General features: G+C 44.6%; 1 protein-coding gene across 1 annotated transcript in view; it reads right to left on the bottom strand.

Moving 5' to 3' along the window:
* Window positions 1-13,580: 13,580 nt before the first annotated feature.
* CHCHD3 (coiled-coil-helix-coiled-coil-helix domain containing 3) overlaps window positions 13,581-27,769 on the bottom strand; it is a 236,032-nt gene continuing 221,843 nt past the window's right edge. The window contains exons 7-8 of the mRNA XM_080932626.1: window positions 23,529-23,664; window positions 13,581-13,869 (exon numbers count right to left, since the gene is read on the bottom strand). Of these exons, the coding sequence (XP_080788752.1) occupies window positions 13,846-13,869; window positions 23,529-23,664 (160 nt within the window). The 3' untranslated portion in view covers window positions 13,581-13,845. The remainder of the gene's footprint in view (window positions 13,870-23,528; window positions 23,665-27,769) is intronic.

Below are 27,769 nucleotides of genomic sequence, written 5' to 3'. Positions count from 1 at the left end.
ATTGGTGACAGGGATCTACAGTAGGGGCGGGAGATGTGGCTCAGAGGTTGAGAGCACACATTGCTTTTGCAAAGGACTTGAGTTTGGGTCTTATCACTTACTCGGTCTGGAGCTAATATCTGTCTACCTATAACTCTAGCTTTGGAGGGTCTGGCACCCCCGTTCTTCTGGGGTTGTCATTCTGAGAGATGAGGACGCCGAGTCTCAACTCTTTCTCTTTTAATTTAGTCTGGGCCCCAACCACACTGGATGGTGTCGCCCACATTCAAGGTGAGTCTTCCCTCTTCAGTCAAACCTTTCAAGAAACAGCCTCGTTGACATGTTTGAGGATGTGTTTGCATGATGGGTCTAAATCTTGTCAAGCTGACCAAGAAGAGTCACCACCACAGCCAGTAAGCCCTTGCGAAGGAAGAAGCTAGGCCGGGGTGGAAGAGACTGCATCTTCCGCACAGGTCCAGGAAACCCAATCCAACTACAGGAAAGAGAAGGAAAACAAGCGACACTCTTTCTAATGGGAACACCAAGGCAAGCCTTCTCTTCTAACAGGAAGTCCCAAGCAAACCTTCTTACTTTGTAGCTCAACATCGTTAGACCACAAACAGTTCCCATCCTTTATCCCTGTTGCCTTCCATATCTTAGGTCTGTCGCTTCCTGATCACAAAGTGGCTACTGAAGCTTAAAGTCTTGTACACCCAGGCTGTGACGTCTATGGCCACAAGAGGAAACAGAACCCAACCTCATTCACACCTCCTTTTAATTTTTCCGGAAACACGAAGCAGACTTCCCTCCCCCCTCATTGGCTAGCATAATGTCACATGCACTGCCCCAAGCCAATCACTGGAAAGGGAAATAGAATTGCCGGTTTGGCTTAGGCTAATGAAGAGTCTTTAATGAGTTGGGGGAAGGTGATTGCTTAGTCACCCTCACAAGCTCAAGGTCTGTCAGGAAGGAAGGTGTTAACTTTTAGGGAAGGGACAGTGAACAGTATTTATTACACCCTGCAGCGAGAGATTATGGAAAGAACGGGAAGAGCTTGGCCCTTCACCCTACCCCCTACAGATTTATAGAGATTTCCCTGAAGGATATTGTAGACTGCCTGTAACCTTTTTAGTGCCCTGTAATCCTCACATAGGACATTATTTATGTCTTCAAGCTGTCCATAAAACAAAGGATTGGCTTATGCTCTTGTGACTCTAAAAGGTTGTCAGGGTCAAATACATGGACCAAATTCTGGAAGTCTGGAGGATGAAGGAGAAATCCATGGACGACTAGGCTCAGGCAACCTGAATCTGGCGGTAAGGCGAACTGCAGACTGTTCGAAGAGTAAGGAGTGGGTGGGGAGGCTTGAAGGCTCGGTGCAAACAGCTAGCGGCCCAGGACGACTTGAGATTGTGGTCACAATTACGTAGGAAAAAATGTGTGGGTTTCTGGGACTTCGATTTCTCCCCCTCCCCTTCCTTCCCTTCCCCTTTCCTCTCTTCCCCTCCCCTCCCCTCCCTCTCTTCCCCTCTCTCCCTCTCTCTCCCTCTCCCTCTCCCTCTGTCTCTCCCTCTGTCTCCCTCTCTGTCTCTCCCTCTCTGTTTCTCCCTCTCTGTCTCTCTCTGCTTATTTTTAATCTTTCAGCCACAAACAAAGGGCTCGTGGTGAAGGTGATATTTCACGCAGTCCTCCTCGGGCTGCTTTAGTATCTGCGTTATTGAGCCGGCTAGCTTCGAAAACCAATACACTGGTAACAAATTGCTAGATTAGAGCTGGAAAATTCCAGACCAACTGCTACATTCCTTCCCATCTTTCACCTCAGAAGACCTTGAGAACCTAGCAGGCACATGGTCCTGGGAGCTTTATTTAGCACGGCTGGGCTCTGGGCCCGGTACCCCAGTGGCCCACCTGGGGCCCGCTGAGTGGCTGCACCTGGGACACCCTCCGGTGGCAGACACAGTGGGCGCACAGCTCAGCGCCTCTCCATCTCTGGCTTCCTGGGTGGCAGGAGGAGGGAGGGAGCTCCACGCAGTCGCACAGATGTCTTGGAACTCAAGGGAAGTAAAAAAAGGAAGTAGGAAATTTGTCTGACAGACCCAGGCGAGAAAAATTAGCATCAGCCACAGGCTGTGGAGGCTCTGCAGTCATTTTCCCTCTCAGCCTGAAACCTCAGGAAGTTTGCTCCTGCACTTACCTCACCGGTAAGGGGCTTCGATTGGTTCAGCCCACAGAAGGCTTATTACGTTCTACAAACTCGTACTAGACAAGGTGGGTGGGGTGGGGGTGGCGGGGTTTAAGCAATTGGAATTCTCAAAGGATATAGAATAGAATCGGGCTGGGCTGGGCAAAAGCGAACTTAAAAAGTTAGGTGGGAGGAAGTCTTCTTCAGAGGGAAGGATTAAGATGCAGTTTACTAGCTGTGAGATCTTGAACAAAGTTTGTAAACTCCGATCCCCAGTTTCCTTATCTGCAAATGGGAATTGTCGGATTACTGGGACAGGAGGTGGTGGTCACGGAATGTTCTGTGTAGAGATAGCTTGGAGCAGGCCTTACTGAAATTGTCATTGATGTTGGAACAACATAAATGTATGTATATTGATTTCCAACCCTTGTTATCATAAAATGTAAATATGAAGCTCAACAAATTATTAAAAATGAAATATACCAGTCAGGCATGGGAATGCATGTCCGTGGTCTTAGCTATTCGAGAGGCTGGGGACGGGATTACTTAGCCTCATAAAATCCGGAAGCTCCAAGTCAGCCCTGGAGAGTAGTGAGCAAACAGACTAACTACTCTAAGACTCGAACCATCAGCAGGGTGGAGTCCCGTCCCCTCCCTCCCATGTATGGAAACTGCATATATGTAAGGTCATTACTGTTCATTAGCAATGATTCTCGTTTTTGTCATAGCCTTGCTACAAAAGCACCCACCCCAGAATACCCAGAAGTCTTCGGAGTTTGCCTTTTCTTTGGGGCGGGGCATCTAACATAGCCCAGGCCTGAGCTGTGTAGCCGAGGGTAAGAAACATTGGATTCTCTGGCCTCCATACCCAAAGTGCTGGATTACAGGTGCGCTTCACTAGGTTTTGTATGTGCTAAGGCTCAAACGCAGAGCCTCAAGCACATTAGTAAAGTAAGCACTCTACCAACCGAGCTCTGCTCTCAGCGCCGGCAGTGGACTGTGTTCAGCATTATCATCTGTGTAGCCATAATCCATTAGTTTGAATTACTATGCGTCATTGTATAACACTCCATATGTCTCAGTCTTCTTAGCTTTCCAGTTGTTTCTATTGGCTAGCTAGCTGTTGTGAGTTGTGCTGCTTGAATGCTGTCAAGTTATGTGCCAGGTAGGATACTGATAAATCATTCCTCATGCGTACTGTCTTAATAAAGAGCTCCCAATCATTGCCCGAATTGATTGGACTGACTCCCAACTTTACGCATCCCAGTCAAATAGTCAGCATTTCCCATCTTCTTTCTACCATTCTGTAGGGTGAGCCGAGGTATCCTGTTAACCTCATTTGCATTTTTCTAGTGAGTAATGTTGCTAATGCCTTTCATATGCTTGTCACTTATTAATATCCTGTAGTTGGGCTTGGTGGCTCACATCTGCAATCTTAGCACTTGGATGCTAAGGCAGGAGGATCAGGAGTTCAAGACCAGGCATGGCTACATATTCACTTTGAGGTTTTGAGACTTTGCCTCCAAAAACCAGCTGACCAAATAAGCGAAGCTCATAACGCTTTAACATTTCATAACATGCCATATTAGTCTCTTGCCCATTTTCTTCTGCTCAGCTACGTTTCTTCCTGATTTATACATGCTCTTATTGGCTGTGTTTCACAAATATATCTTTGTTAAGCTTGCCTGTTTATTCTCTTTGTGATTTTAGAAAACACAAAAGAAATATTCCTCTTCCCTGAGACCATAGCACTATTCTGCAGTGTATTCTAGGAGCTGTAATACTTTCCTTAGTTTACTGGCACTTGTCATCAAAATGAGAGAAAATCGTCATTATTAACCTCCAACCCACCTGCTCTCTATTCCGTTAATTCTCCTGATTTTAAACCAATATTTGGGTTTGTTTTGTCTTGTTTATCTCTCAGTTTTCATGATGGTGATGCCTTGGAGGTTGTCGAGCACCTCACTTGCCTGCGCCTGATGCTTCTTCAGACTTCATGCTTTCTTGCGGGGGTCACAGGAACACGTCTAAGCGGGTCGCGATGGATCCCTGACTGGCATTCAGTGCTGATCACTTGGTTTACAATTTATTAGCTTCTCTCAGCTCACTGCAAGCTTCCTGTTTGTTTTGTGGCTTGTCAGTTTGGCTGCACCCACTGCACTGCTAAACTGGGAGGTTTGGTTGTGGCTTGAGTGTGCTCTCCAGGATTTATGTGTCCTCAGTATGGAGAGATGGGGAGGAGCTGTCACCGGGTCACTGCCCTTAGAGGGAATTGTGGTACTTCTCATGGGAACCATTTTAGTTCTTATAGGGTTGTCAATAGAAGAGGAAGGCTACCCCCCTGTGCTCTCTCTGTCTTCCTACTCTTGCATATGTTTTACCCATGATGCCATTTGCTACAAAGGCTCTCACCATACCTTTGCCACTGTAGACACTATGCTATTTGTACTCATGGCTTCCAAATCTGTGAGCTAATTACACCTCTTTTCTTTATAATTTGCCTGCCCTCTGGGATTTTGTTACAGCAACAGAAAACAGACTATATATAGAGGGCAATTTAAGAACCACCTTGTGTATTAAAGTACATTTAATATCATTGATGTTTCTGGGTTGAATTATGATGATAGTTGCCACATAATGATCTCACAATTCTCCTATTCCTTTTAACATTATTAATTTTCATTTTATTATAGTATCCTATAAATTCTAGGAGAAACTTTCTCATATCTTTGTACAGGCTCATGGTATCCATATGGATTCTGTCTATGTTAATCAATGAGTTGCTATAATTTACTTTAATACTTAAATGGTCTCAGATTTGCTCTCACATTGTGTTGGCCTTGTCCAGAACTGTGATTAGCCATTTCTTCAAGAAGCTATGGTTCTTTCTAGGGAAGGGTGCCATGTAGACATCAAGATCTGGCTGTGTGCTTTTAGGGTATTGGTGTTCCCAGCAGACCTCAGTGACAGAGCCAAGGCATACATATATATGAATGAATATGCATATCTGAATCTGTATATGTATATAAAATATACACATATAGCTCTGTTTATTTCAGTGTCTATATATGCTTCAAAACTATAATTTTACATTAATATGTGCAATTCCTCTTCCAAACCAGAATTCAATCTTCTCCCTTTCCATATTTGTAATTCTGACACTCAGAAAGCCGACTTCTACTATTTTGTGATACATTTATTTATTGGACCCATGCCCTCAATATATAACCACATTCTCACTGTTACTGTCACTGTTTTCCCCCAACCAGATATAGCCCTAATTCCCAGACTTCACCAAGGTGCCCTCCTCATCCTGTGGAGGCATCTCACTGTTGGCTACAGTTACAGCTTATACACCCCAGCCTCCCTATGTGCAGGCCTAACCACTGATTTCTGATACGAGCTATTTAAGAAGGGGAGGCACACAGACACCTTTAGTCTGCTTTTGCCCGGGATATTCTTTATCAGAAGAGTATGGCTTTTAATGCTCATGAGCATGCCCACTGTCCCCCCCACATCTCTTCTCACTGGCCTCTCCTTGCCTGTGTAAGAATGGATGGCTGAGCCATGCTCTGGCTCGTGGTGGTTCAAAGAATTTCCGCACATATATGCTATCTTTGGCTAGATCCTCAGCCTTCAAAAGGAACTTCCTGAAAGCCCACACCTCTCCCCTCTTCTCTGTTCTGACTAGAATTTCATTATCAGTCAGAAGTTGTCTAGTGGCTTGCTTGACGTCTGGCTGAATCACCTTCTTCAGGCCTCCAGATGCCTCCAACATGGCTGCTGCTTCTTCCCTGTCAAGTCATCCTCTTTCCTTGGTCTATACCCTTTCCCTTGTCATTTATTCCCTCCTCTCCCACCTGTGTTGGTGTGTTGTCAGGATGCCCTCACACGCTGTGCCAAAACTATTTTCCCTGGACAGTGGGGACTTAGTCTCTTCTCTCTGGACTGATGTGTAATCTACCAGCCTCTGTTGGGACTGCAGGCGGTAAGTTAAATGTCAGATGTTCCAAACAGAATCCGTTTCCTGCCCGTAATCCCCCACATCTTGCTATTGCTGTTACTCATTTCCATCTCATTAGATGACAGGACCACTTAGCTGACGACTCGGTTAATTTGGGGGTGGGAGTCCTTGCTTTTTTCTCTCTAACCCCTATACCTTATGTCTAATGCAATGGTCAGCCGTTGCTGGGTCTGTTTATAAATATCCCAAATCTGACTTCAGGTTTTCTCCACTGCTCTTATAGTTCAGGCCAGCACTTCTTGTCTGAATGGGTAGTGCAAGGATCTCTAATACCTGCCCTGCTCCCATGTAGCCAGTACTTCAGTGACTCTTCACAGAGCCAGAGGGACCTTTTATAAACTTGAGTCAGATCAACAGATGGCTAAGTACAAACCCTATAATAAACTCGCCACACTCAGAATAAAGTCAATCCTTACCATGGATGGAGGGCCCTTCTTGATGTGACCCTGCCTGCCCCTCCTAGGCTCATCTCTCAGCATTCCCACTCTTTATCACTAGTCATGAAGACCTCCTTGTATCCCCCTAACATACCACAATTGCTCCTGACTCAGGACCATTGTGCCTACTTCTCCTAATTTCGAGTGCGCCTCCTCTAGGGCTTCACAGGATGCTTCTTTTTCCACACACAAGAATCTTCTCCCAGGTCCCCTTCTCAGAGCTGTCTTTGACACCAGTCTAAACTAGCACACTCCCACCATCTCCTGTTTTTCTGTTCTCCAACTCTCTGTTCCTCTAACCTTCAATGCTCTATGCACTATGCATCATTCTTTGGCATTATGTTATGGTTTGTCTCCCTGGGAATGTGTCGACCTTGTCGAGGGGGATGGAGTACGCTGCATGCCTGAGTGTGTCTGTGTTTGCATGTGTGTGCCTGTAGTGTAGAACAACCTCAGGAGGCGTTTTCTCGGAGGTTGTCTTTAGGTTGGTATCCAGGAGATACATGATTGGACAGTAGAGAGTGGGGCAGGGACAGATCTTTGGTAAGGCGGAAGAGGAAGAGAAAGCAGGAGATTTAAGATGGAGACAGCAGAGAATGGTTCAGATCAAGGTGAACTAGATCGATTTTATCTTGTCTAGGTGGGAGGTCTATATCTTTATTAATTGGCAGTGAATTTATTGTTTAGAAGTATTGTGGATTGAGAATTTAACATATAAATCTGTTTGATAAGTTATTGATTGTTGAGTCATGTTTTTACCGGGCTGTGGAGGACAGTGTGTGAAAGCAATGGCTGAGAGGCAGCTGGAGCGTGCAGTTCTAGCTCTGTCGCCACCATGAGGTGAGGATGCACGGGGTTCATGGGATGAGATGTGTGGGTACCAGACTTAGTAACCAACTGCCTAGAGGACAGTGTGGGACTGTGTGCCCAGCTCCACAATGGATTGGCTCACTTGGAGTGAGACCTTGGGAACGGGAACAGGAATGGTAGCAACAGAACCATTTTTTTAAAAAATTTACCTCAACAGTTGTCCTGTTTTCCCCCTTTTTTTGAAAGTCAAGCAAATTCAAAGTTTTATTCAAAGAGAACAATTTCATTAAAGTTTTTAAAAGAATTTACAGGCTATAAATCTCAACAGCTGCCCAAAGGAGGAAAATGGAGACATGGGTCAGGGAAGCCATAATCTTTGAATTAAACCAGCATGGCTGGCAGCCACATGGCAGGGAGAGAGACTGTAGACAAAGAGTGAAGCCTAAAGTATTAGCCAAAGCGTGCCTAGAAAGGAGAGAGAAGAGGTAAAGGAAAGTTATACTCTCTAACTCAGAAAAGGGAGTAGACTTACAGAACAGCACGCTGTGCTCTATAAGAGAGAGACTTCAGTAGGAGGTAGGGATCCTGGGGATGAAAAATACAGTGGCTCATTAAAGGTATAATTATGCCTGTTTCCTTAGCATACCCTAAGGTTAGCCAACATTCCTAGAAATGGTTCCACCTCCCAGAAAGGGAGTCCCCTGGCCTGGTTTCACTGGATTCATTTGTTGTAGGCAACTTGGGATGTTAGGTCAGTGCCACTCACTGCTTAGAACTCTCAGGTAGACAAGGCTGGATCACTATCAAGTCTCAGACCTGCCTGTCTGCACCTTCCCAGCAAGGAGTTACACACTAACACTTGACACACTGTGCTGTCTCTCCACCCAATCCTGGGCACAGGGATAATATGTATCCCTACCTCCTAGGACAGTATCCCCTGCAGAGGCTGTGCAGACTTGGATTAACATAGGAACTTTAAAGGCAAGGTCAGGGGTTGTATGGCATGCCTCCCAGATGTATGTAGAGGCCAGAGTGGAGTCAAGTGGCGGGAGCCCATCCTAGGGCAGCACAAGTTGTCCATCCTGGAAAGGCTAGCCAGGAACTCCATCCAGGAACTTTGTGATGCTCCAAATCATAGGCAGCTCTACACTACTGTCTCTCCTAGTTCACAACTACATTCCTTCCTGTCCAGTGGTAAGAAAGCCTTCCTCAAGTTCTACATAAAGCACTTTCTGTGGGAGAAGTGGGTGCTGAAAAAACATTTTGAGAACACAGAGGCAACTCAAAATGGACCCTTGCCATCCAGCTAGCCACTCTCTTGCTCATCTTCTGCCCTTTGTTCATGACAAAAATCACTAACACTGCTCCAAGTCCATGTGGTACGTGAGGCTCCTTCTCAAGACTTGGTTGGTGCTCATGCTTCTGGGAGTGAGGGGCAAAGCCATAGCAAAATGTGCTTTATACCCTGGCTTGATACGGAGATTGAGGTCTGGGCTGGAAGATGCAGGAAATGGCATCTTGACTCCTGGGTGGCACAGGCTATGTAAGAAGCAGGTAGGTGCCTACAGTCACCTGGCCTTTGACCTTCATTCTATATATCAGCAGGGAGAGGATGGGGGAAGGTGAGCACAGGCTTCCAGCCCGTGCTGTGGGTGCTAACAAAGGCCTGACAGTTGAAGAGACCTCGCAGGAGGTTCCTCAAATGTGAGCCACTCAGCGCCCCTGTCCATTAAGGCACAGCTAGAGTAGAGTGGTCTCCAGCAAGGACCTCTGACCTCTGGCTTGCACATTTGCATTTAAAAGCTATGATGGAAATGTAATTTTCTTGGAAGGTAGGGTTATATTCAAAGCACACAGCCTTCTCAGCTAAGTGACAAAGACCACAGCTGGATGGGTCCTCCCAGGAGAGGGAGAGAAGGCTGCATGAAGGGTGGGCAGAGAGGTGAAGAAAGTCAAATTTTCCTGCATAGGGAAAATCTTTGAAGTGTGTGGAGGCCATGCCTAATCAAACTGTGAGCCGCTCCAAGCACTTCATTAAATCCCAGTGTAGCTGTTTTCCATTTAGGGTTGACTTGCTTTGAGGGAGTTTCAGGGGACAGTTTTAATTTCCAACTTTCTAGACTGAAAGCAAACGCTGGTCAGATTTCCTGGAATCTAACATGGATTTGACATCATGTTACCCTCTAAAATACAAATGCACTTTATCATGGTCTACAGAGGTCCATGGATCTGGAAAGGCAGGAGGTACCTTTGACATGGGTGATTTTTTTGCTTCTCTTCTTACACTGAAGCAATTTCCTGTTTCTCCAGCAATATTGAAGCTGGAGGTCGTGAAAGGGAGAGCACAATGTGAAAGATAAATTGTCATCTTTGTCACTCAAACTCCAGCTGGACAGAGAATGAATTTGCTGGTTGTTTTTCTTCCAAACACAGGTAGGGTTCAGGGACCCTGGAAAAAGTTAGTTGGATATGCTCTGGCCACACCACTCCTGTGGTAAGGGACTCACACCTGGGACAGGGGCAGCAAAACCACTGTTACCTAAGTCTATCAATTCAGCCAGTCCACTGAGACACAGGATTCTTCAACAAGCCCCCATCATCAAAGAGGGTGCAGGGGCTTGCCTCAGCACTGAGTCTAAACAGATCTGTTGTTTGAGAGTCGTAACAGTTAAAGGACTGCAACAATTCTAGGTTGGAATTGTTCAGACATTTCTGTTCCTAGGTTATAGCTTAGTTGTTGGTACAGGGCCTGCTAGCATGTGTGAGAATCTGGGCTGATTACATCCCAGCAGCACTGAAAGTGGCCATGCCTGTAACTTGAGGTAGAGGTAGAAAATCTGACATTCAAGGTCATCTCTGGTCTCACCGTGAGTCTACAAGACCCTGTCAACAAATAAGTAAATGAATGAATGCATGCATGAGTAATTAATACTTTGACCAGTACTGCATTTTAAGGATGTGTAGTGGGTCCTGTATGTATTTCCCTTTCTGCCGTTTTACTGTTAGTTCCTGAAAAATGATTAAGAAGAAACAAGGGAGAAGGGACTGAAACCTCCTACACTGTACTCCCCTGAAGACCTGGGGGAGGGTTTGCCTGTGGTAGAATGGTTTCTTAAACAGAAACGCAGCCTCAACCATGTGCTGCTGGTCACTGCTGGCCTCATGCTCCTGGGGTGGTTTGAACCTTGGGATTTAGATTTGAAAGTCAACCATGCATCCGAGGCTGGGCCAGGGATAGCCTATGACACTTACTCTTTCTTTCAAGAAAAAGTTCCATCTGTTGGATTTAAAAATATTAACTGCAAGTGTGAAGAACTGCCAAAGGATCTGAAGACAGGAACTAGAACAGGAGGTGAGAAGAAAAGAAAAACCCCTAAGCCAAGGGAAAGGACCACAGTGAGAGTCCTGAAGGGGCCTGGGACCCGCATGGCCCTCTGCACTCCTGAGGCACAGGCTCTCAGGAGAGAGGTGAAAGCACTTTGGTAAGAGGGAAGGAACATCTTGGGCTGCAGGATGGATTCTAACCTATTCACTCCAAATTTCAGGTCAGGACAGAAAGTTAAAACTACTCGTTTTCAACCCACTCAGTCAATTGCTGCTGTCCTTTTGAACTGTCAGCTGCTCTAATCTTTTTGTTTTCCATGACTACATTGTTATTAGCCATAGTTCCTGTTATGTAATGGGTCTCCTGAGCTCACTCCTCCACGATCTGCTCTTATGGCTCATGGTATGTAGGTGTCTGGCAAAGGTAATTATACCTTAGGCTGAACAGTAGCACTCAAAGAACCATGCCTCTGCCCCCACTCTAAATCATGCGACCTCTTGTTCCACTACGCCAATACTGCTTATAACTGCTAGAGACGGTTTTCATCAGCTGACTTGAGGCCACATGACACAGAGAGGTTATTAAAGATCAATCACTTTTAAACCACTTCATGTAAAGTTTTCCATAAACACTGGCCCCTCAGAGTTCACGCAGCTGTCATCTGAAAATTCACCAAGGATTTGTTGAGGGTGGTTCAGTTAGCTCTATCCCTGACTTGATGAGTTAACTACTCCAGTCTAAGATTGGTTCTACTTAACAGAATTCCATGAGCCTCATGTAAGTCAACAGTCCTTCCAAGCAGTTGTACAAAAAGCCTGACCAGAGGTGTGAAATCACCCAGAGAGCACAGAGAGGTCTATAAAGATTTAGATAACACCACTGCGCACCTTCTGATGTCCTCAGAGTGCCACCTTCCACCCTTCCTGCATATCTAAGTAAGTTAACAGCTGGTGCTTCCAGAGACAGCCTGATAAACTACTTCATCGTAGGTTTACCCAGCTTTAAATGCCTGATTCCTCAGTGCTGCCTTCCCCTGCCAGCAACAAGACTGGCAACCTGAGATGTGCCAAGTTCTTAGCTCCAAACAGTAAAACAAAACAGTATAGGAGGGAATTTTCGAGTTAGCTGATTTGTAAACACTACAGCAAGCCACCGTGTAAACATTTGTTTCTGTGTACCTATTATTTCTCTCAGGCAGTTACCTGGATGCCACCCTGACAGTGTGGAGGTATGCTGCTCCTTGAATTACACATGCCTCCATCAGTCACACTTAAATGAACCCACTGATTGTGCATCATTAAAAGCCGAAACAAGCCAACCCAGCCAATAGAAGAACCCAAAACAAAAACCCTTCATTAAATGGCAATCACAGGGTCGCTCCATAATTATGGAGGGAGGTCTCCACTGCCACTCAGAATGAACATCAGGGCTCCAGGTGTGTTATCATCTGATGAGACAATGCCACTCAAGATGCCAGCACAGGGTCCTGGATGAACAAGAAGCCACACACATTCAGGGATGTTCTGAGAAGTATCAATCCAGTTTCACTTCGACTTTCTCTAGAGGAAAAGTTAGTTGGACACGTGGGGAGTCTTTCAATGTTCCTGACTCCACAATACCATTTTACCGAAGTCAGGGAAAACAACATTTGCTAGGTCTCACAAAATATATGTGGTAAACCTTCCAACTCTTTGGGTCCTACGGCCTCTTTACATCTCAAGAAGGGGAAGTGCAGCTGGCAGGCCAAACACAGATGTACCTTACTATAGAGTACACGTATGTTCTTAAGTATTTACATTTTATTTATATGTGTATGTATGTGTGTCTGTGGAAATGTGAGTGCAATTGAACCTGGAGGTTAGAGGAGGGCATCTGAACTAGCCAGGACCCACTTACATGTAGCTGTGAGACATCACAAGTGGATGACACCTGAAACCAAGTCTTCTTACAAGAGAAACAAATGCTTTTAGCTTTGAATATCTCTCTAGTTCTTGGGTGTGAATTCTTAATCACTTTGCTAAACACTCCACAAAAGTAAATGAAATCTACAGGACAAAAGATGGCTAACACCACAGAACACTGGCATTTTCTTCTATTTCCTGAGAGGGGCCATGTAGATTCTAGGTCTCTCAGACTGTGGCTGAAGCCCCAATCCCAGATAAAGTAGTTATAGTCAGGAAGTGGCAGTGTTTCTGGCCTCATGCAGAGGACACAAGTCATGCCACAGAAAGGGAAGTTCATGCAATGTGTAAAATCTTACTGAATCCACCTATGTGAGAGGCAAGCTGCAGACATCGCTGCCTGGCTGGCTCTGCAACAGGAGAGCGGTGGTGCAAACGCAGACTAACAGCAATGGAGTTAACATGACTCACCCACCCAGACCTACTCCAGCCACAGGAACACGAGGACCCAGTTAAAATGCCAGTCTTTGTCAGAAAATAGATTTATTATTGATCTAGAGTGAAGTTGTCAGTATTCACTACGTGGCCGAATAAGCCAAGGTTGCCTTTATATTGACAAAAATGCCTTATTTTACCTGCAATCATAAACATTATTCCAGTAAAAGAGGTACATTCTCTCCTTTCTGTCTTGAACGATCATCATAAGTTACAATGAATTAGCTCCTATAGAATGAGAAGAACACACTTAGGCCCCAGAGCCCAGGCAAGTGGAGACCGTTGCCCCAGCCCAGTGCTTTCTTGCTGTCTCTCCTTTTGAAATGGTTTAATGTCCCCCCTTCCCAGAGTGAAAGTCACTAAACGCTGGAGCCTGGAGTGAAGAGAACATCTTATGTCAGTGGAAGTTGGAAAGAGTACAAAAAGGTGGGGTGGACCGTCTTTCTCTTTTATTCATGTTGTGGTTTCATTAACACTTAACAGTGTTCTTTGATGACTGATCGCTGATCTAGACTGTGGCTTTTTAAACTGTTGATCAAAACACATTATGATTCAGTTGAGTCCATTTTTCAGTGCCTGCCTGTCTTTAGTGGTCTTCTCTTTCATTGGGTCATTTTCATACTACGAAAAGAAACAAATGTTCCGCCTCTGGAATTAACGTTGAAGGAGCTTTGTATGTTCTCAGGGTGACTTTAGCCTCCCTTCTCCAGCATGCTCTGCAAAAGAAACACAAAGTATATAAGTTTTACTACCAGCAGGCAAGGGCAAACAAAGGGCAGGAACCAGTTAGGAGGGCCACAGGACTTTTCAAATACTGACTTTCAACCCATGGAACAAAGCATATGCTTTCCCATCTTAAAATACTGTTTTGTCTGTCTGAATCTCCAAAAAACCCACACCCACCAGCATCTGAGAGGAACAACCTGGGGAAGACCACAGCCTGGAAAATGGAGGGAGTGTGCTGTGGGCTAGTAGCACTACTAGGGTCATCTGAAAACAGGGACATTTTGCTGAGACCAGCGTGGAGTAGGAGGAAGACAGTGTAGAAGTTAAACCCAAGGGCTCTCGAGGAAGAATCTCATCTGTGAACTGGCTTTGGGCAGAATACAGCTGTCAAGTCTACACAGCCCCAGCAGCACTCCAGGCAGGTCTCTTCCCTAACTGTACAAGTGTAACGGGAATGGGGATGGCGGATAAAACCATCAGAGAGAAACTATCTCCCCCATTCTTATATATCTCTAGAAATGAAAAACCAGGCATCTTTCTTTTAGTTTTGAAGTCACCTATAAGAGGTCAGATGAGGCCTGTGGCTGCATCTTCTTCCTGTCCTCATGGTCCCTGTATCCTTTCCAGATGAGCTATTTAATCCCCACTGCATTTAGTTAAGAGCTATGGGAAAGCTAGCCCTTGGGAAATGATGTGTGATGGTTTGTCGTTTGGCCCAGAGTGTGGCACAACTAGGAGGCATGGCCTTGTTGGAGTAAGTGTGAAACTATGGCTTTAAGAGCCTCCTCCTAGCTGCCTGAAAGTCAGTCTTTTCCTAGCTGCCTTCAGAGGAAGATGCAAAACTCTCAGCTCTGCCTACAGCCTGCCTGCCTGCACACCACCTTGATGATAATAGACTGAAACTTTGAACCTGTAAGACATCTCCAATTAAATGTTATCCTTTATAAGAGTTGCCTTGGTCATGGTGTCTGTTCACATAGTAAAACCCTAACTAAGACAGCATAGTAATAATTTGCTTTTTACTAATTTGTTAAATACATACTGAGGTTTATTAAGTAACACATGTACACGGTAAAAAAATCCTCTCATGGGAACAAAGCATGCATGGGAAGGTTTTGTTCATGTTGCATTAGGGAAGGTAAGTTCGAAGGCACTGCCTATCAGAAAAGGCCTTTCTCTGCAGATGCAACAAGGAAGGAGGCACTCACACTATCTCAGGTTAGTCAGAAGATAGAAGATTGGGGCTGTGGGTAGGCAGATAGTGCAGCAGAGTCAGTTAAGAGTCAAGAAGAGATCAGCTTGGATAAGGATGAGAAGGCAGGGCCAGAATGGACATGAAGTGGACAAGTTTCCCGCTGGCCATATGGGTTTCCAACAAATGCTTTTTAAACAGAAGAATTGTTAGAATTCTGTAAACCCCACCCCTCACCTGGCAATAGCCAGGTATGCTCCACCCCAGTGACCAGACACTATAAAAGGGGCTGCTTGCCCCTCCCCCCCTCACTTGGCCTCTTGCAGCCTTGCTATCCCAACCCTACCCTTCCCCTTCCCTCCCCGCCCCCATGTGCTCATGGCTGGCCTCTACTCCTCTATTCCTCTCTCTGCCTCTACCACCCTCTTAACTCTCCTATGACCTGAATAAACTCTATTCTGTACTATACCGTTGTTGTGTGGCTGGTCCCTCAGGGGGAAGGGATTCCCAACATGCCCCACCCCCAGGCATCTCCCTTGCCCCCAGGCCTCGCCGAACCTCCATGGGCCTTATGCCTCCCACTCTCTTCATCCTTCCCCTAACATTGGTGCTGAAACCCGGGATGTCATCTTTTCACAACATTGGTGCCCCGTGACTTTTCTCTTCTGTGACTTTTCTTTTCATTGGTGCCCCGACATCTTTTCCTTTCAAGAATGGCACTCATTAAACTGAACCTATGTCTTTGGGACAGTGAATGTAAACAAAGGGGAATGTGGGGACAAGAAGACCCAGCAGACTGGACAGAAATCAAACAACAGTGGAGCAGGAAAACACAGGTACAAGAAGCCCAGAGAAGAAAAGAGGGGTTAAAAAGAGAGGTTTGGGTTGACTTGTAGTGACAAAGTGTGGGAGGAGGGACCATCTTCGAACAAAGAAAAGAAATTCATTTTGGAGTTTGTGAGATGAGGCATTCCTACAGTAACCATTAGAAGGTTTGGAAAGAAAGGTCAAAAGTCAAATGATTTAAGGACAAAGACAATGGGGAAGGTGACAGACAAACGAGGGCTTCAGGCCTTCTAAACAAAGGTGGACAAGGACCTGATTCTTCTAGGTCTGTGATTACAGGTCTCTAAGGGGTCTGGAGACAAGGGCACTAAAGAATAGACTCAAAGGCATGCAGACTAGTGAGAGAAACAGGAGCAGGAAGAAAAGATGATGCTTTAGTCAGCAGGAAGTTAGGAAAACACAGGTGTAGACAAAATGTAGGACAAAGCTCAAGAAGCATGAGCTGCACTTGGTGGAGAGGCCGGAACACATATTGCATAAAGCCCCTCTCAAGCGCACTGCTGGTCCAGGGTCTATGAGAGACAGAACAGCCAACAGTGCAAGTCAGGCACGGCCCGCCATTGTCATTGTCATATAATTTCTCTAGGCTCATCTTTTTGTGACTTGATCTGTGCAAGTCTCCAATTACAAAGGTAGGTGCTCTATAATGCCCAAGATACAGACAACCTCACTCTGCCGTTCATTACTATAAACACAATGGGAGCCAGTCTAAAGCAGATCTACAGTGAGCCTATGTAGAGCTTCTGGTTTCAGGGGAAAGTGACCCCTGAGTGATACTCTGTGATTGCTCTGCATTGGGGTGTGGGGGCCACAGGTCCCATGTATTTTTGAATTCACCAATGGGAGCCTTAAGGACTATGGCTCTTCTTGGTCTGGATCCATGGTTGACTATGGGTCACTACACACAGCCAGGTGACTCTTTTCTGTGTTGTTACATAATCTGCAGCTAATGGAACACAATGAAAGCCAGAGTTAAGAGGTTCTCTGGGGGCTGCTGGATTCTTTCAACCATTCATTTGTCTTCAACCCTAAGCAATTATAGATGAGTAGTTTTCAGTGGAATGCCAGCAATGCCTTCCTTTGCAGAAGGACAAGCCAGACACTGGCTCAAATGGGAACAGAATACAGGGGACAGATGCACCAATCTCTGTACTCACACTTGCCACACCCTGCTCCATGTATGAAACTCCTAACCCCTCAGACATAGTGTGATGGCTCAGTGGGTTTGTGTCACTCTCTGGAGACATGGGGGAACAGAGGAAAGCTGTGGGGCTGTCACACTGCACTCAGCTGCTACCAGAGGGTGGCAGAGGTGGTACAAAACAGCTCTGCTGCTGTCAGAGACATTAACAAATACAGCATCAGGTTGGGAGTTTAGAAAGATGAATAAACTGATAGACATTCTGTGCTATTACTCTATCACAGCTGTGTGATGTGATGCGTTGAAAGCTAGCCTTTGGTTAGAGGGAGCCCCAGGAATGACAGGGCTGTACCTCCCATGCTGTCCCATAAGCTCTGCATCTTCAGGATCTGGATGCTGCTGGGTTGAATTTCAACAGTGCATAAATTAACACTGCATAAATTAACATAGGAAATTCCCTAAAGAACCAAGGAGAAGCTTTGCAAGCTAAATTAAAAGCCCGCTGCCTTCACGTAAGAAAATGCTAACACTTAATCTTAACATAGAGGAAGAGATCCTCACTGCTGTTCCTCATTCACATACTTGGGTCTGCAGAAACGCCTTCTGTAAACAGCCCTGTAAATTACCAAAAGGAGTGAGTGCCTCAGGAATCAACGCTGCTCTTTTCTGAGATCTCTTTCAGTTCCAGCCACTGATGAACTCACTCTGTCAAACAGGAACAGTCCCCTGGAGACCAGGACAGTGTGTCACTTCCACTTATTAAAATGATCTCCAGCATTTTCTTAAACTCTCCAGTTTCTGGATCTCAGCTTTCTTACAGAGGCCGGCTAGCAGTGGACATCCACTGGCTGTCTCAGTAGATTTAAAAGCAACCCTGTATTGCTAAGCAATCATTACAGAGAAAATGGGATTTTAAAAGAGACCACCAGAGTATGTGTCCCTGGAGGAGAGCTACCTAGCATCTGCCCAAGGTCTCAGACTCAGTAGAATTATGAAGCTTTTCCTAATTTAGGGGCAGAAGGACTTAACATAGCTGAAGGTCCTGAGTCAGGCACAGCCTTAGTCTTGAGTTTTCATTTAGGAGCGGGCAGATCTGTCATGAGGAAAGTCAGTGAAGGGAAGTGGGGAGAGAAGACCCCATAGCTCAGCATCAGCGCATCCTGCCAGCCGGTTTTGAAGATCTGAACATCTGATGAACTAGTTTTGCTTTGGGTGTGTTTCCTCCAGTCAGGGTTGTGCTTTGTTCTCCCTGGTTTTGTTGGAGACACCAGTCAACTTTGCCTGTATCTCATTTCATATCATCCATGTCTCTGTATGACATTCAAATTAACTTACAAGTAATTAACAGTTTATATAACTTGTCACAAGGTAGATAAACTGAGACTGCAGCTCAAACGTCTTAGAAAATGAACCCTGGGAATAAAATACCTCCATTAAGAAAAATGAAAATCCGTGGTAATATTTCTTATATTAAATTCAACCTTTTTAAAAAGAGAAAATGTCATAAGGCAAAGTATTACTCTCAAAAAGAAAGTGAGAAATACATCAAAAAAATGGACAGGGATTGGGGGCCACCAAAAGTTTGGAAGTCAACATGCTCAGACAACTTAAAAACTTGAGCTGCCGCCCCACAGAAAGAGCAAGAGCATCCTGTGTGCAGCCATCCAGCCAGTAGGCAAAGACAGAATTCACGGAACACAATAAAACCCTGTGGCCAGAGGCCTTTCCATAGGCTGCCCTTGATTTGCCTTTGTACTTTCTGTTTTACTAGAAGGGCGTCAGAACCTAGGAGATTGGGGATCTGACCTGTTGCTGAGGAGTGTGTTAGCACTTGATAGGCTCAGTGCTCTTTTGGCACCACCTACCGTGTGAATGCTGAGGTAACTGCCCCCAGGATGGCCCTCTGCTTCAGAACTCGCAAGATGGAGAACACTTCTACTGGAGTGGTTTCTGCCTTCTCCCAAGCCAGCTTCCCATCTGCTTCAGAGCTAAGTTTAGATGCATTCCTAGGGACAATGAGTTTAGACTTCTGGGTATCCTGGATTGGCAGCTAGTGACAGTGACATGCCTTGTCATGAAGAAAAACAGACAGACCTGACAGAATTTGGTGCAAGCCTGGGGTGCTTGAGCTCCATTTCTAATCTTCCAACTCAGAATCCTTAAAGGGAGGTTGGTCATGCACAATTTAAATAAATTTCAGAGACTGTGTCCTCCTGGGTTTGAGAAGCAGAGCAGGTGATGAGCTTTGCTAGGGTATGGTACAGTCCCACTCTGGAACCGTGCAAAAGAAAAGATGAGGTTGGGGCTGATGATCTCCAAGTTCTCTGGCTCCAAGACCTGGTCGACATGTTGCAGAGAACTTGCCCTTCCACAGCCATGAAGCAGCCTACCCTGGCATAATTTTTTCCCCCAAGAGCCCGGATTTGTAAGTAACAGATATTCCTAGGTTTTCGGAACCTTTTCAGGCTCAAAATAATAGGGGAACATTTTGAAGCCTAGCTCAAAACAAATCCAAATTACAGGGGAGGTAAAATACAGTGTCCCTGACAAACGTTCCCTGGAAAAACTTTCCTCCATACATGATGGTCCTGAAATCTTCTGTTTTGGAAATAACCAATATTAAAGATGTCATTTATATTTTATAAATGAGAGAACTACGGACATTAGTTTTGGGAAGTGCGATCTCTCTGCATTTGGAATTCTTTCTGCAGCCAGGGCACTCTCTGATCTCAAGAGTTCAGCAGGAAAATTAAGTCTCAACAGAAAAGCTGCTTGGCTACCAGTCTACTGCCCATACTATAATTTAAGTGTCCATCCAGTTTATGGACCTTTGACTTCCCCACCATCCGACTTCAAGCCTTATGTGGACCCCAGGCCCTTGGGAAACTCCTGATCTTGTTTTTGTCAATCCTGTACGCTTATTTCATCTTCTAAGTCCCTCACCTCCCCATAGAGTACGAGGCATCAGAGTTCTAGGAGCCCAGAGCTGGCTAAGGCACCTGAATTTTGTAATACAGTTTATTAGCTAGCAGACAGCTTGGAGATAGCTGCTTTTTACTTTATTGACTCTGGAGAAACTGTGAATTGTTTCCAGCCCCTCCTGGTCATCAGCTCACCATGCCTGTCAGGAATGTGAACTTGAGAACAGGGTATGCAGCTGAGGTGCTACACAGCAGCAGACTAGTCCATCTCAAGGGTGACTGTCAGCAAACTTCATGAGGTAAAGACACTAGATCCCAGAAATCTCAGAAAGAGGCGTGCTATCACTAAACAGACCATGTCTCTTGAGCCTATACCTACCTCTTCCTCTCCTCAACAAGCAAAGAATCAGACCTTGCAGATAGAGCCTTAAACTCTCAGCTCACCAAGAAAAAACTAATGTTGTGCTCAACATGAATGGGCTGGGATGGTGGTGAAAGCAGTATACAGTAACCCCACCCCCAGGTGAACTGACTGTTCCATGAGAAGCCAATTAATTTATTTGTTCATTGCAACAGGACTGAAAAAAATGCTAAAATGCTTACAATTCTTGCCTACAGAGTAAACATTAAAGCAGTGGAATGTCACAGGTACAAAGGCAATGCTAATCCGTAAGTCAGTCCTCCTTCACTTTAAAACTAGGAATTGGAGTGCCTGGTATGGTACTGCATCCCTTTAGTCCCAGTACATGAGATGCAGAGGCAGGCAGATCTTTAGGAATCTGAGGCCAGTCTGGTTCATATGGTGATTTTGGGGCCAGATAGGGGCATACACACACCACTCTGTCTCAAATAATGATGATGATGATGATGATGATGATGATGATAATAGTATTAGGGGAACATTTTGGTATCATTTACTCCTGAATTCTCATTCTGTTCCCTGTTTAAAAAGTCCTATATAAGTCAGGTGTAGCAAGACTGAATGGCAAGAAGAGGTAATTCAATATTGGGGAGTTCAGAAAGTTAGCAGGTTAGACAGATGAGAGACACAAGTATATGCCAAGTGATGCTCGTTTTCAATGCTGTACTTAAACCTAAGCAATAGTGTTTACAGCTCAGAAATACTATTAGAGCAACTTAAAGCACTGACAGTAAGTCTAAATGTCTCATGTCTACCCACAAGAAACTGTTTAAGGACATGTGCAGATTAATGTCAACGAGTAGATGAATTAAGAAGGAACAGCAAGGGTAAGGAACATCCAGAAGTTTTCCTACCAGTAAAATGCATTAGTCTTCAGAACAGCACCCTAGGGCCCCATGAAAGCCCAACCTTATGAGTCATGTGAAAGTGGAGTGGGCTCCTGTGATTATTCCACAGGGGAAACCCTTGCAATGTCGGAAATGGAATGAGACCTAATGGGTTGCTGTCCTGTTACATGTCTAGTACTTCTGGACCTAACTGAAGGCTAGGTGAAGGAATACTAGGCAGCAAAGACACTGCATACTAAAATGCTTCCTTCACACAAGGGGGCAAAACTGGGGTGCTGAGGTTCAACTATCTTCACAGCCCAAAACTGAGAACAGCACCTGCTGTCGATGAGATACTATGTCCCTAAAGCCACCATGGTGTGGTCTTTCAGGGTGCAGACCAAACAGCCCCTTTGCTCATGGGCACTATCTCATGCCCTACGTGTGATACATTTACCATTGCAGTAGCCTTTCAAACTCTCACTTCCCTCACTGCCTCATTCTGTATTTGTGGATGACGGATGTCTCTTCTCACCTGCTCAAAAAACAAAGGTCACTTAATTTATTCTTAAAATGTTGTTTTGTTTTCATAGCAGGGCCCTTCTTGAACTAACTGTTACAATTTACTCATGACTTCCCTAGTTTTCAATGCTCTCAGCTGCAGAATGATAGAAGAAGCCATTTCTATTTATGTCTCAGGCTGTCAGAAGAACAAGGATGAGAGTGGGCGTGACGTGACCCTGAAATCCTAACCAAGGCTTAAAGAGATGGAAGGGTCAATGCTCCCCAGTTCTCCAAACCTATGGCAAGAAACTTTTTGATATTACTTGGTTACCATCCACTTACAAATAACTTAAGATAGAACTGTGAAATGTTAGACACTCTAAACAGACTAGCTGTAAGTAAGGAGCCACAGCAGGCTGGGAAGTGAGTGAGAAAGAAGATGGGTCTTTTGAATCACTAGTCTAATTTCATAGTTTTCCTAAATGATAATTCTGAATTTGGGAAAAACAAAGGTGTATTTAATACTGTACATGAATAAAAAAAAATCACAACACCACCCAATTCACTAATGAGAGAAATCAAGGCTCAGGGTCAGAGACCTGTTAAGAGACAGGGCTTGGGTCCAAACCCAGACCTGCCATATTCTCCCCTCTACAGCACTGTGTCCTATGTGACCTTGTTGCAATGTTAGCTTTTTTTTTATTCCATAAACAGGACACCATGGAACTAAATGTGATTCAACATGACCTCACCAGGCAGGGTGGACGGAGCCAATGCTCCAAAGCCACCCACTTCAGCAATAGCAGGAATCACACTGGAAATAGACACCCATGTCAGACACCACTCTTGAAACACAAACTGTGACACAATCACCTTTCTATCAATGACTCAGTCCAACTCCACAAGGCTTTATTATTACATTAGAAAAACCCACGAGTCAGCCTACAAGTCCCAAGGGCTCAGGTGGTTGCTGTTGAAGGCTGAAGGCTTGCTAAGAGCTCGTCAGAGGCTTTTGTGACAAGCAACATGCACTACATTAACATCAGCAGCTTTACCTCTAGCAAGATCTTTAAAGAACCCCGGCAGATACTCAGCCATGCAAGTGCTGCTATAAGCAAGCCACCAGGCTTTTTAAGAAAACACAGGCTTTTAATCTTGATTACATTTTGTTCTACTTAATGTTACTGTTATTTCTAAGATACCCAGACTACAGCTACCCTACCTTCAGATATTTATGGAGTATTGGAAATTTACACTAAGTGGTATTATGAAGGAGCAAACTGGGCTGTCAAAAGGCATGCTGGGTAACTCAAACACTAGACTGAGATGAGCCAGTTTATCAGCAGAAAGATCCAAGTTTCCAACAATTTGAGCCTCTTCAAACCACAAATACCCAACTGTAAAGTAGTTGTGTGACCTGATTAGATTGTTAATTTGCTGTAAGAATGTCATTAGCTTTCTAAAGCACATAAGTTAGAGAAAACATGCATCCTATGAGTGTTATATTATGTAGTTATAAAGGTTAAGTGAAGCATGTAAAGGGAGAAAGTCTTTCCTAAGTATGACTCAGTTTCCCTTTCCTGCTCAAATAATAGACTTTATAAGTGGTGGGATGATTGGTGACAGAAGAGTAGACTTCTCTTATTTCTGAAAGGCCTCCTACTAGTTACGTACTTCCAGTTCGCAGACTTCTCTTATTTCTGAAAGGCCTCCTACTAATTACGTACTTCCAGTTCGCAGGTCTTTCTACTTTCTAGGTTCCCCCGTCAGCTCACATACCCACCTGTTCATACCCACCTGTTTGGCATGGTTGACACAGTGCATGTACTGGCTGGCCAGAGCGGAGCAGCTGAGGGTCTGCTGGGTGTTCTGCCGGTAACACTGGAGGATTTTGGTCTGCAGATCTGCACAGACTGGGTGATATTCATATCGCCTGGAAACAAAAACGAGGACAACTGAGACAAGGCATCCTCATTAACGGTCAAGGTTAAAGGTTACATAAAACATATAAGCCCAGTTCCTACAAATGACACCAGTGCTGCTGTTCTACAGCCTGGTCTGGCGAGTCAGAAATCTGCCAGTCTCAACACCTCTCTGGCATACCCACGGCCAGCAGGTCATGAGGATCTGGTCCCCAGAGTCGGATCTTCCATACTCACCATTATCACACAAATTCAAAGCACTTCCTAGATCAGAGCAATGACCTCTCTCTAGTCTTTGTGTCTACAGTCCCAGTCTGCTCCCTGCCTCCACAGGTCAGCAGAGATGTGATTAGGTTCCTGCTTGCCTTTAGTCCTTGTTGGATACTGTATATTGCTGTAGCCTGAGTAAATCATACTCAGGGGCCAGTTATGGCTCTCACATCTGTGATCACAAGCTACCCAAATTCCCACTCTTCCTATGTCACTGAAAACCCCCACACATCTTTCAAAGCCCAACTCATGTAGCCTTTGAACAGCTCTCACTGGTCTTTTCCTCCCTTTAGGGTGACCCTGTCTTAACATTTCAGGATGCCCATATCATGGACTATGCAATAATCTTAGTGCAATTCACCAGCCTACACTTACAAGAATGTAAATTCCAAGGGACTCTGTCTTGTTTTCTTTGTGACATCCATTATTCACGGTGGATAATTTTTATAGTAGTTATACAATTCTGGAATGGGAAAGGGCAAACAAACATCTGAACCCCAGGGTACACATGCCTGCAGCTATACTTACAAGTCTCGCATTTTAGTAGAATTTCTCTTAGTGAAAATGGCATGCCAAACATAAATGTTTCCACAGTTTATAATACACACTTGAAAAATAATAAGCCAAATGAATTACACACAGAAAATATTCTTGTTTGTACGGCAACAGAACTTGAGGTACAAAGACTAACCACAGAGAGAGAAAATATGCAAAACAACCATTAACCTACAAATTTGTATTTAAAAAAATTAGTTTAATAAAAAATGCTTCCAGTCTTATCAGTTCTGTCTCTGAAATTTAAATTTGGTATTTCCATATAATCCTGAAGTAACATTATTTTAAGTTTAATGGGTTCTAAAACAAAAGCCCCGGAGAACATAGCGGGGGAAATATTTCCCATCAATAAGCAGACCCTTGGGTGACAGTTTCTCTCCTCATTACTTTACCAACACCATAAACTAATAAATATTTTGCTAGAGTGAAAATGCAAACCACATGACTGTCCCTGGAGCAATCTTCTTCCCACTACCCCAGAAAGAAAGCAGTCACACAGAGAAAAAGACTTTACACAATACTGTTTTTGAGCATCCCTAATCCCCAATAAATGAACATCAGCTTCAAAAAGGAGTCAGCTATGCTTCCGGAAGCTCAGCTCCAGAAAACCACTGACCAACCGACGACAGCAAGACTGCGTAAACGTTGAATAAAGTATGACTAAGCATGAGTTCAGCTAATGCAGCAAATCCATGGCTGACAATGCTAATGATTCACACTGAAGAGCTGAGCTATTGAGCTTCTGTCTCAGTGCTGACAGCTGACCAAGTCTCCAACACATCCTAGGTTCAGAGGCAGAGGAAAGGTAGAGGGGAGACAAAAACAAGCTCCAGCAGACCCATGGTCTTCCTTCACTAGTAACACACAGGCAGCACACATGCACATGCACACACAGACATGTGCACCACACATGCACACACACACACACACACACACACACACACACACAAGCATGTATGCACACACATGTATATGCACATATTTTTCTCTTGAGATTATTGCAATAGGTAGCTCATTTATATCACTCCCTCTTTAGAAAGCAGGAGTGCAAGTCACACACAAGCACCGACCCTGAGCTGAGCCCTCAGTCATGAAGGTTCAAGTCCTCAAGTTATTTATGGTTTGAAGTGTATCAAAATATACTTTTATCACCACAAATCAATACTAGTACTCGCTTCCAAGCCCTTGATTTCCTGTCTGGCAGTCTGTTCTCTCTCTGTGGCCATCATCTGAAATCCTTTTGTATACATTTTAACCCATATTGATGACTAGATGCAGAGAGGGGGAAGGAACAGTGCATAATTGGGCCCCAGCTCCTCTGTAGACTCGGGTCCATTTCTCTCAGATCCATCTGAATGGTGCAGATCTGCCTCTATTGATCTACAGGGCACGTTACGCTGTCCTAATGCACTGTTTTCACTCTTGGAAGATGCTAAATGAGATTACCATCCAACATTAGAAGGCCATAAAGCATAAGCCCTGGCACCTTCCATTCAGGAAAGGGCTTCAAAGACATCTCCAATATGCATTCTGAGCAGCCCTTCCTATAATCATAGAATCAGCAATTGACTTTTATTGACTGCTTTCATGCCTGCTGAAGGAAAACGCCACTATTAGGAAAAATAAGAAAAGGCACAATTCCAAGATATTTCGAACAGAAAATTAAATCCTAGTTGAAAAGGACATTTAAACAATTGAATTTCATTGGATTTAAGAAAGAGTGAATGAAAGAGCGAGTGACACGATAGGGAGCGAGGTGAGTGCAGAGTTGGAAAACACAGGACAGTGATAATGGAGACCGATATCCAGAACCAGGCTGAGCTAAAAGGAACTGTTAGAACAAAGCCAACCTCTGAGAATAGGCATTTACAAAAAACAATAACAAAAACATTTTCCTTTTTGGCTTATGGAAATCGTTGGGAACTTTTTATTGAATTCACCCTTTTTCTACTTCCTTTACTGTTGCTTTTTTTTCTTGTTTGTTTGCTTTGAGACAGAGTCTCTCTGGCTGTTCTGGAACTCACTTATGTAGACCAGTCTGGCCTTGAACTCACAGAGATCCAACTGTCTGTTCTCTGAATGATGGAATTAAAGACATGAACCACTATACCTGGCCGTCTTGTTTGCCCTTAAATCATTCCTTTCCGAAGCAGGAGCTGCTCCTGAGGTGACCTCCAGCCCCATCCATAACTTTAGTGCATGGCCGAGGGGCTGGAGGCTGGACACAAGGGCAGGACCAGAGTCCCAAATCTGAAAGCCAAGAACAAAACCACAAGAGAATACTCTCTTCTGGGACTTCAGGAGCCAGCAAGACTCCCCCCCCCCCCCCCCCCCCCCCCCGCTTTTAGCTAATGCTTAATGGCAGTATTAGGAAGCATCTAGGACAATGTGCTCACAAGCTTTTCTTATCACACTCACAACAAGCCCATAATTAATCCCTTGGGAAAAAAAGACCAGAAAGAGATACAGGCTGTTTCTAATTTTCCCAAGGCTTCCCACCACCTAGTGATGGACATAAAATATCACTACCAAGTCAGAGCATTTCCTTAGGAGACTTTCATGAAGGATGAATTAATTGGCCGGGGCAGGGGCAATGGGTGAAGCTGAGGCTTACTTAGGCAGTACTGAGAAGCCCGTCTCAGACCTTCTCACACAGTGACCCTCGGATATCAGTTTGACGGTCGTCCGCCGCTTCACTGACGCCTCTCCCACTTTCATGTTTTACAGACTTCTTTGATGTGAGCCAGGGCTTTGAATTTCCACGCAACTACTTATCCATCTTTTTAGTTCTGCTAATATAAATGGCACATATAATATGGTAACTTCAGAGAAAGAAATATATGGAGATAGTTCAGAAGAAGTCATGTGGTGACAACCAGCAGTCAGAATTCTCCCAGCTCTGAGGAACACAAAAGTCATTCATTGTGAGTGCAGACACAAAGAGGCTCCTTTCCTTGTATGTTAACCAGAAGCAGACACTGTGATGAAATACTACTGGGGGTATTCAGGGAGAAAATATGAATTAATGAGACACCCGATGCTAAGGAGAAAACTGTTTTCTTAGTAGGATCCAACAACGCATCTTTCAAGAGGTCAGACGTTTCATGTAGCATGGCCATGGAGCAAAACCTCTCATTCTTAAGGTACAGCCCAAAAGCTATCATTAAATTATACCAAACTGTTCTTTAGATGTTAGCCCACTAGCCAGCAGAGCTGGCTTTTTTTCAAAATGCAACCCTAAGTCCACATTCATGGCCAATACTTAAATGATGTCGGTTACTACTGCTTACT

This window comes from Micromys minutus (genome assembly GCF_963924665.1).
Source record: "Micromys minutus genome assembly, chromosome: 18".
Taxonomy (NCBI): Eukaryota; Metazoa; Chordata; class Mammalia; order Rodentia; family Muridae; genus Micromys; species Micromys minutus.
This window is presented reverse-complemented; position numbering and strand designations above follow the sequence as displayed.